The sequence below is a fragment of the Gadus macrocephalus genome, chromosome 5 (genome assembly GCF_031168955.1).
Source record: "Gadus macrocephalus chromosome 5, ASM3116895v1".
Lineage (NCBI taxonomy): Eukaryota > Metazoa > Chordata > Actinopteri > Gadiformes > Gadidae > Gadus > Gadus macrocephalus.
In genome coordinates, this window is record NC_082386.1 from 12,292,119 (window position 1) to 12,301,099 (window position 8,981).

General features: G+C 50.2%; 3 protein-coding genes across 5 annotated transcripts in view; 1 reads left to right on the forward strand and 2 right to left on the reverse strand.

Annotated features, from left to right (window-relative positions):
- The first annotated feature begins 164 nt into the window (after window positions 1-164).
- Window positions 165-6,205, forward strand: asb2b (ankyrin repeat and SOCS box containing 2b). Of its 3 annotated transcripts, XM_060052373.1 has the most exons (9): window positions 165-315; window positions 870-1,077; window positions 2,150-2,313; window positions 2,523-2,678; window positions 2,936-3,181; window positions 3,515-3,686; window positions 4,225-4,840; window positions 5,024-5,177; window positions 5,664-6,205. In XM_060052373.1, the coding sequence occupies exons 2-9, from the start codon at window positions 917-919 to the stop codon at window positions 5,843-5,845; spliced, it is 1,851 nt and encodes a 616-aa protein (XP_059908356.1). In that variant the 5' UTR covers window positions 165-315; window positions 870-916; the 3' UTR covers window positions 5,846-6,205. The 3 variants fall into 3 exon arrangements, with proteins under 3 accessions (XP_059908356.1, XP_059908355.1, XP_059908357.1); XM_060052372.1 differs by lacking the exon at window positions 165-315 and having other exon boundaries at window positions 653-1,077; XM_060052374.1 differs by lacking the exons at window positions 165-315; window positions 870-1,077 and adding an exon at window positions 1,103-1,758.
- LOC132457962 (protein FAM181A-like) lies at window positions 6,092-7,767 on the reverse strand. The gene is made up of 2 exons (XM_060052375.1): window positions 7,367-7,767; window positions 6,092-7,250 (listed from the first exon to the last, which is right to left on the reverse strand). The coding sequence occupies exon 2, from the start codon at window positions 7,203-7,205 to the stop codon at window positions 6,411-6,413; it is 795 nt and encodes a 264-aa protein (XP_059908358.1). The 5' UTR covers window positions 7,206-7,250; window positions 7,367-7,767; the 3' UTR covers window positions 6,092-6,410.
- Window positions 7,768-8,411: 644 nt separating this feature from the next.
- Window positions 8,412-8,981, reverse strand: part of LOC132458038 (protein unc-79 homolog) — a 15,340-nt gene continuing 14,770 nt past the window's right edge. The window contains exon 14 of the mRNA XM_060052487.1: window positions 8,412-8,424. Within this exon, the coding sequence (XP_059908470.1) occupies window positions 8,412-8,424 (13 nt within the window). The remainder of the gene's footprint in view (window positions 8,425-8,981) is intronic.

Genomic DNA, 8,981 nt, shown 5'->3' on the forward strand with positions numbered 1-8,981 from the left:
GTCCTGAACATTGAGAACATTCCTGGCATTGTGTGTAATTGCAGTAAATTAATACCTTCATAAGTAGCCCAGACAATGCAGCCTAGTTCATCCAGTTTAAAGAGATATGCTGCTGGACTTGTTTTGGTCAAAACAAGTCAAGGCCACTCATGACTCTGAACTCTTTGAACGTTGGCGTCTGGTATACGCAGGTGTTTATTAAAAATATATATATTATTTAGGCCTACTGTTGGTTGACGATAAAATAATATTTTTTTGGCTAGAAAGATTTATTTGGACCCTCAAAAGACCAAGAAGTCAACAACAGGAACAGAGGTGCGTGTAAATGAATCGTATAATGTTGTTCCTGTAATGACGATGATAAACTTTTATGCTCAAACTACTAGAACCCAAGCATAATCAATGACCATATGAATGAATGCAAATGTCTTATTTTGTGTCGTGTTGTATATTTTCATGATGCTCAACAACTGTTTACAACAGATTTAAAAGAAGCCTTGATGTTAATCAGTATGTGGTCTCCCTTTTCGTGGCGTTAAAAAAAAAAAAAAAAGCTATCACAAGAAGATAACGTGCAAACCTCCGAGAGCAAACTAGTCCATGATATATCAGCCTGGTGTAATCTTTCTAGCTGTACAGTCAGAGTGGGACAAAACATGGTTGCATATGCCCTTAAAAGGCATTCGTCCGCGGTACTGAAACCGCAGCCCTCTGGCCGTGCACCACTCTCCTCACTTCGCTGGCCTACAGGTCACTGTGCGCGTGGAAATAACTTGCGTGCGAGAGTGCAAGTATGCGTGCGTGCGTTTCGGGGATTTTCTTCGTATAATGAGCCAATAATTAGCAATGTCATTTCTGTGGTCTCATAGGCTATTGAGCGTGTCTTCACAAGGATTTCACGGCCCCCCTTTCGGCCATGCCGACTGGAACGAGAAATAGCACTGATGCGTGGGTCACCTCGACTCCTGATGTTATGATGGACCTGTTACAAGCAACCAGATGCAGGACCCTTCCCCAGACTAGGCTGGCCCCCTACCGCTGGACTGTCCAGGCTAACACGGAGGAAAACGTTTCCAGGTATTAAATTGTTATTGTATAACACTATTGTACATTTGAACTATGCATCTGAATTCACATGTATATTCGTATAGCAACGAATTGGTTTGGCAATAAGGTGTACCTTACCTTACGCCTATTGCGTTACACTATAACCAAGATTAACCATAAGGGCCTTGCTGTTTTTCTGAATAAGACTAATTAAAATCATGAAACGTTACGGGAGCTTTTATCGTATGCAGGCTGTAATCATTATATAGGCTACCTCGAATGTCCGTGGCAATAAGATTGCTAGAGATGTGGGTTATTCTGAACTTGTGAGAACAACTGTAATTGATGAAGTAGGAACTGTGAAGTCAGTGAGAAAGTGAGAAAGGGAAGTATTTTATCTTAAGCGCCGTTAGCGCTATCTTGTGATGGTGTAGCGACATATGCAGCGACCCCCACCAGCTGCATGACAATCTAGTCCCGAAATAATCTCCGAGCAGCACAGCTGAGCTCCCTCCCCCTCGACGCGCCATGCCCCTCCACCGCCGCACACTTCATCCGCGCCTCCACTACAATGACGAAATTCAGTTATTCCGAATATCTATCGCAACTACGAAATGCCGGGAACAAACGAAACCACGAGGTGTTCACGGCCACAGCAGACGGACAGAGACGTGCCGATAGACAACGGTCCGGTACGCCAGAGTCTGCGGAGTGAGTCCCTTTAATCCTTTGGACAGCGCAATAGCTGTTCTCTAAACGTATCGCTGCCGTGGTCAGTGTGAGCAGCGGGGATCCGTGCTATATGTAGGCTAGTAAAATGAAATCTCAAGCGACTTAATCTTGCCCAAGAAAATAGAAAGAAAATATGTCCTATTGTTTTCGTTTGTATTGATTTCCTATTGGTCTGTCCTTGAACAAACATACTGACACACGCACACACACACACACACACACACACACACACACACACACACACACACACACACACACACACACACACACACATACACACACACACACACACACACACACACACACACACACACACACACACACCGTAGTTTTGCCAGTATGTCAGTTTGACCGATGCGTGTGTTGCCAGGGGGCTGGACCCTTTGGTGCTAGCCATCAGGAGGGGAGACATGACGGCGTTAAAGGAGCTGTCTGTCAGCCACAGCCTGACGAGGGAGGGCCAAGACGGCTGGACGCCTTTACACGAGGCCGCCTTCTGTGGGGAGACGGAGGCTGTGAAGATGATCCTGAAGGGTAAATACACGCAGCGCTCAAGGGATGGAGTTACCATTCCTGGAGGCCTTCCTCTGCCTTTCTCTGAAGGTGGCCAGGTGCAGACTTTTGACACACAGAGTCTAGGTGAACTCTGGCGTTGGCCTTTGAGGCAGAACTCTGTGGTCCGTGTTCCATTGTCCCCTTTGAGCGCCATGTTTGCCGACATGCAAAATGTTCCTCTTTATCAGCGTACCCGGCGTCGGTGGATAAGCGGACGCTGCAGGAGCAGACGGCGCTGCTGCTGGCCTCCTCCACCGAGCACCTGGCCTGTGTACGCAGTCTGCTGGAGGCCGGGGCCGACCCCGACATCTGTGGGAAGAACAAAGACACACCCCTGTACATCGGTGAGGCCAATTCACACACATGTGTGTACACACACGGGCACACATACATGAATACGTAAATACATACATGCATACACACACACATACGTGCATAAATACAGCACATACATACATACGCACACACAAACATGCAAACATACATTCATACATACATACATGCATACAATCAAGCATGCATTTTCACATGCACCGCATCCACACGCGTCCTACAACATGCGTCCACGTCGTCATGGCTACAGTCACCGTGTTTCTGACAGCGTGCGAGCGAGAGAACGCGGACATGGTGGACCTCCTGGTGCAGGCCGGCGCCTCGGTGAACCAGCGCTGCGCCCGGGGCTGGACGGCCCTGCACCAGGCCGTGTCCCGGGACAACACGGCGCTCTGCGGCACGCTGCTCGCCGCGGGGGCCAACCTCAACCCCTCCAACACCCGCAGCATCACGCCCCTCATCGTGGCCGCCCAGCAGGGCAGGCTGCGGGCCCTGGGCTTCCTCCTGGGGAAAGGTACAGGACCCGCTCCCTTCCCTGGCCCTAGGCCGTGTTCCTCCCTCCGATTGTGGTTGTGAATTAGCCAATCGGCTAGAAACCTTCTATTCTAAAACAGCTACACCCATTATTATGGAATAGACTGTGATAATTGTATGTAATAATGTGCGCTGCATTGTTCCTGACAAATAAACTAATAATAATAAGCCCCGGTTCACCCGGCGGCCATCTTGGCTCCTGAACGCCAAGTGGTGGTGTTGAGATCCAAGGGCCGCCGCTCCGTCAACAAGGTCTGTGCAGTGAGTTGGGATGTTGAAGAGCAGGTCCTCTTTGTTGTCGTTGCTGCGCTAGGAGCGGACGTGAACATGGAGACATGTGACGGCGTGACCGCTCTGCATGAGGCCAGCAGGCACGGCCACCGGGAGGCGGCGGCCATGCTGCTGGAGCGGAACGCAGACGCAAACAAACCCTGTGGTTCAGGGCTGCTGCCGCTGCACACCGCGGCGGAGCAAGGGCACCAGGAGTGAGTTCAGCGGGCCTTCAGCCACACCTCTGTTCAGGAGAGGGGGGGATTACGATGACATATAGGATTAGAGCGTGCGCATATTGATGATGATCAAATATCAATGTGTTGAGGGATTATAATTGTAGAACTGTCGTTCCATTCGATACACTGTCCCATGGGTGAGTTTGTTTGGTAGTTGTGTCGTGTAGACATGCTGCACACAGGGCTTATTTCAGCCATTTGTTTGGTCTAATGGGTCTTCACGCTCTGTGTGTGTGTCTCTCCCTCTCCGTCTCTCTCCCTCCCTCTCTCTCTCCCTCCCTCCCTCTCCCTCTGTCACTCCCTCCCCCCTCCCTCTCTCTCTCTCCCTCTCTCTCTCCCTCCCTCCCTCTCCCTCTGTCCCTCCCCCCTCCCTCTCTCTCCCCCACCCTCTCTCTCCCTCTCCCCCATCCCTCTCCCTCCCTCTCTCTCTCCCTCCCCCTCTCCCCCCTCCCTCCCCCCCTCTCCCTCCCTCTCTCTCTCCCTCCCCCTCTCCCCCCTCCCTCCCCCTCTCCAGGATCGTCTCCCTGCTGGTCCCGGTCACCAGCCGTGCGCGGCTGCGGGGCAGCGGGATCAGCCCCCTGCACCTGGCGGCCCACAACAACAGGCTGGCTGCCGCAGCTGTCCTGCTCCGGACCGGCGCCGACGTCAACGCCCCCCTGTCCCGCCAGCGCTGCGCCCAGCACCCCGACCAGCGCACCTCCCCCTTGTACTTTGCCGTCGACGGCGGAGCCACAGAGACGGCGGCGCTGCTGCTGAGGGCGGGCGCCAGCCTGACCCTGGACCCCGTCAGCCCCCTGCTGCTGGCCGCCCGGCGAGGCAGCCTGGGCGCCGTGGAGCTGCTGCTGGAGCACGGCGCCGACGCTAACGTCAGCGTACCGTCGTACCCCACCCGCTTCCCCGGCGCGGTGGCGCTCTGTGCCGACGGCGTGGCCGTGCTCCGGTGCCTGCTGGAGCACGGCTGCGACGCCCGGGCCTGCTTCGGCTGTAGGTACGGCCCCGCCCCGCACCCTGCCTGCACCCCTCCGGCCCTCTCCAGGGGCAGGGAGAGCGGGCGGCTGTCTGCCGCCCCCCCGCTCCGCTCTGGGACACCTGCCCTGACCTGCAAGGAGTCCCCCGCCAACGGCACACAGGTGCGATGACGAACTGAGACGCGATATCAGTTATAAGTTGTAGTTATAAAATGTAATTGTATCTCTAGTAACTTGTTATAAATGGAGGAGGAAGCAAGGAATGTGTGCAGGCCTATTGGAATGATAGGAATGATCACAGAGGAGAATTGACACGGAGCTCTCCTTAACTCTTTTGATCTGCAGTTTTGTGAATGGCTCTCGACCTCAGCTGGGCGTGACCGGGCTGGACCAATCGTAGACCTGCTCCTGGAGTACGTGGGGAGCGTTCAGCTCTGCGCCCGGATCACCGAACTGCTGGACAGCCGGGAAGACTGGGGCCCCGTCAGACACAAGACTCGTAAGTGGAAGACAAAGGCTCAGCCTTAATGATCCCTCTCCCCCTCTCCAACACACTCTTCCTCTCGCTCACACAAACCCTCTGCCTTGCTCATACGCTCTCACACTCAATTAAAAAAACACACACACACGCTCTCTCTTACACTCATACATTGAAGCATGCGCACACACACACACAACAACACACACTCTGTTTTTTATCTCTCAGTATCTCCCTCAAACAAACACACTCTCTCTTACACTCATACATGAAAAGAACGCGCACACACACACCAACAGACACACTCCCTCTATGTCTCTCAGTATCTTCATCCAACACACTCTCTCTTACACTCATGCATGGAAGCAAACACACACACACTCCCGCTATTTCTCTCCGTATCTCCCTCGAACACACACCATTGCATCGTTCTCCACAGTATCTGTTATACATCGCGATATGGAAACTGAAACTGATAACACTACACTATGAATCCATATCTTCCAGTGTCGCCTCGTCCTCTACTGCATCTGAGCAGGATCAGGATTCGGGAACAGATAGGAACTCACCGGCTGGGGTCTCTCCAGAGTCTCCCTCTGCCAGACAGACTCCTCCACTACCTTGGTCCCAGTGGTCTTCAGGAACCACGGCTCAGTTCCCCGACTATTACTGAGTCTCAACTGAAATGAATGTAGATGTGTGATGGTTTTGGTTTGTTTATATGTGCAACGGTGGCCGTTTAGCTTGTTCCAGTGTGCACAAGGGCCTGATGATACTGTGTATTATACTCACTATATATCATGTTAATATGTTTGGGTTGTACAACTAGGGGTGCCAATGTTTGCTTGAATCAGTCTATTTAAGTTTAAGTTAAGTGTGTCTGTATTGAAGGAGTGCATGTGTTTGTTAACGAATGAATCTTCTGAAGACAGGAGTTAAGAAAGGTTATAACACTTTATTTGGAAATCACAGCTACTGTTTAAAAAGGTCAACATTATTTGGACAAAAAGTTTTCGTCTCTTAATTAAAACAAAATTGGAACATTTAAAGGCATGAGTTTGGGTCATCACTTCATACTTCGGTAAAGTTGTTAACTAATGTTCCTGAAGTGCAAATTCGACCTATGTAAACAACATTTCTAATAAGTGCTTTAATAACTGCTGAGAGAGTCCTACCGCTAGCTGGACACAAAATAACCAGGCGCTTATTTACATGGATGGACCTGCTTTCGTCCACGGTCATGTGGTTGGACTTTTAGAGGAAGCCGAACACGCTGAAAATTGATGACGGGACGGGGGGCTTGGTCGGTATGGGCTTCACCACGACGTGCGTGTGAACCTTCGGTCCATAGTGATGCTCAGGGAGGACCATCCCTGTTTCGGCTCCTGCGGCTTTGCCCCACAGCACCAACGGGGAGTGGGGGACCACCACGTGGCTCTGGAACACCTGTTGTCCGTGGTACTGAAAGGGGCAACAGCCGCAGAGACTCACGTGGTGTGAGGTCATGTCCGATTTCACCCTGTCTCTGTCCACCGGGCCGTGTTGACTCGAGGCGCTTATTGCGGCTTTTGAGTCGTCAACACGAGCTCCTTTCCTTTCTTTCTTATCAGTCTCAATGTGGCTCTTTTCGAGACCTACCTGTAAAGAGTCATTTTTAAGTTCGGTTAGTTTAGGTTCTTCCCAGAATGATGCCGGTAATTGCCGTTTCCTCATGGGCAGCAGTTCCTGGCTGCCGGTATCTTTGCCCGCAGTGGTGCGTAAAGTGTCCACACCATGCCCATCCAAACGCGCCCCTTCTGGGATCTTCGTGCCCTGGGGTGCAGTAATCCCGGCTGGTCTGGCGCCTTCGGGCAATGCAGCTTTGTGCGTGTGGCATCTTGGAACTCTGGAGTATTTGTGAGAAAAACGCTTCAGCTGCTTCTGAAGGTACTTCCGGTGGTCCACGGAGCGCCTGCAAGGCGCAGACTTGTCCAGGGCCGCCTTGATGTCGCTGGACGCCAAATTAACGAAATTCAATAAAGTTTTAACCTCACTCTCTGAACTCGCCATGTTGAAAAGTAATCCACGTTACAGGAAGTTATCCATCTAGAAAACCTGCAGAGAAATTAATTGCAATATTATATATATAATATTTTCTTATGTTAGGAAATGGCTTTGACTATGCCATGCTGTAGTTAAAAACATGTTGTTCCACCACCAGCTGAACTCACCAGTCCCACGGCCGGGTCCCCCGCGAGCTGCGCTTTGAGCACTTGAAGAAGTTGAATGAATATAAAGTCCTTGTAGTTAGGGTGTTTCCATGAACCAATCAGCGACCTCAGGCCCCTCACAATGCTCCCCAATCAGCATCCTAGCGCCCCGGTATCGAATTCTTCACCATTGCAAATTGTTGTCATGGAGATCCGCCAAGAACAGCCGCTTCAAGGGATGCATGCAGTATGTCTCCTCACATGCTGATGTAAATTCTGCTCCATCCACCTCCAGAGACAGTTGAACTTCCTAATCCTCCCTCTCAGTTTCGAACATAGGCCGTAGTTTAATAAAACCTCATCAAACAGCAGATTTTAACTTGTTTCACTGTTTCTTGACTGCTTTAGATAGGCCTATTCCCTCTCAGCATCAACAAATGTGAGGTCAGCAGTGGGATTTGGTGAGGGGGTTGGGGGGGGGGGGGGGGGGGGATCTAAAGAGTGCATAACCATGGAAAGAGGCTTGAATGCTCAAGAATCTTGTCTTTCTGTTTGCCCCCTCAATCGAGCGACACAAAGGCGGAATTACTCATTCAAACCTCGCGGGACAAAGGGGTAGGGAGCTGGATAGTACTCTTGCATTTGTAGTCAAACATTTAGAGACTTAAATCGAGTCGTCATGAAGGAGAAAGAGTCGGACAAAGACCATAGAATTGCCATCAGCAAACATTTTCCTGTGTCATATTATGGGGGTCTCCATGGCTCCCTCTGGCCCGCGGACAATAGCACAAGTTTGCACACTCGAATACTGTCACCCTGCCAACGCCAACAAGAGCCCGAAACAGGACAATCCCCAGAGAAAGCACGGGCTCCGCGGGAAGGCGGCAACAGAAGAGGCAAAGGGACTTGTGAAATGCTAATTGAGCTCCATCCCTCATTGAAGTAGGAACAGAGTAACCTCAGGTTCTATCGGACTGCGTCCTCTCAGGACTCTCGCGCGGGATGACATGTAGGAGGCTGTTTGTTGGTGAGTTACCCTCACCGAATGCCTACCCGCCTGCACCCTTCAACCGTGCACCCTGGGGCCCATGCAGGTAAATGGCCACTTAAAAGTTCCTGGTAGATTCAATGTGCAGTCTATAGATAGACCCATGGTTAGATAGATCCATAAGTGATATACATATTTCTTTATATAATATATATAAAAATATATATTTATATATTATTTTTTTATGTAGCCTACAATATACATTTATATAGGCATATTTATATATAGACCTATCTATAAAAAAGTAAATGAATATATAGATATATGTTTTTTTTATTTATGTTGCATTATTATTGTTGTTGTACCATTGTCATTGTTTTATGTTTGTTTGTAAGCACTTTAGGTCACCTCAGTTGTTTTTAAATGTGCTATAGAAATAAATTTGACTTGACTTGACTTGACTTGACTTGTATATAGAGAGAGAGATATAGATGGAGGGAAGGATGGATAGAGGGATAGGCTACTAAATGATAACTTTTAGTGCTGTGCCAATAGGCCTGTATCAGTGTCAATAACAACAGAGAAGCTTTAACCATGTGCGGCTATGGGCTCTCTCCCCAGACAGTCCTTTCATGGGTCGCATCCCTT

What these genes read in the sequence shown, in the direction of transcription:
- asb2b (XM_060052373.1), top strand. Translation starts at nt 917, where the DNA reads ATGCCGACTGGAACGAGAAATAGCACTGATGCGTGGGTCACCTCGACT. An exon ending in GGGCTTCCTCCTGGGGAAAG is followed by an intron (nt 3,182 to 3,514) that starts GTACAGGACCCG and finishes TTGCTGCGCTAG; the next exon opens with GAGCGGACGTGAACATGGAG. An exon ending in GCGGAGCAAGGGCACCAGGA is followed by an intron (nt 3,687 to 4,224) that starts GTGAGTTCAGCG and finishes CCCCCTCTCCAG; the next exon opens with GATCGTCTCCCTGCTGGTCC.
- LOC132457962 (XM_060052375.1), bottom strand. Translation starts at nt 7,205, where the DNA reads ATGGCGAGTTCAGAGAGTGAGGTTAAAACTTTATTGAATTTCGTTAAT.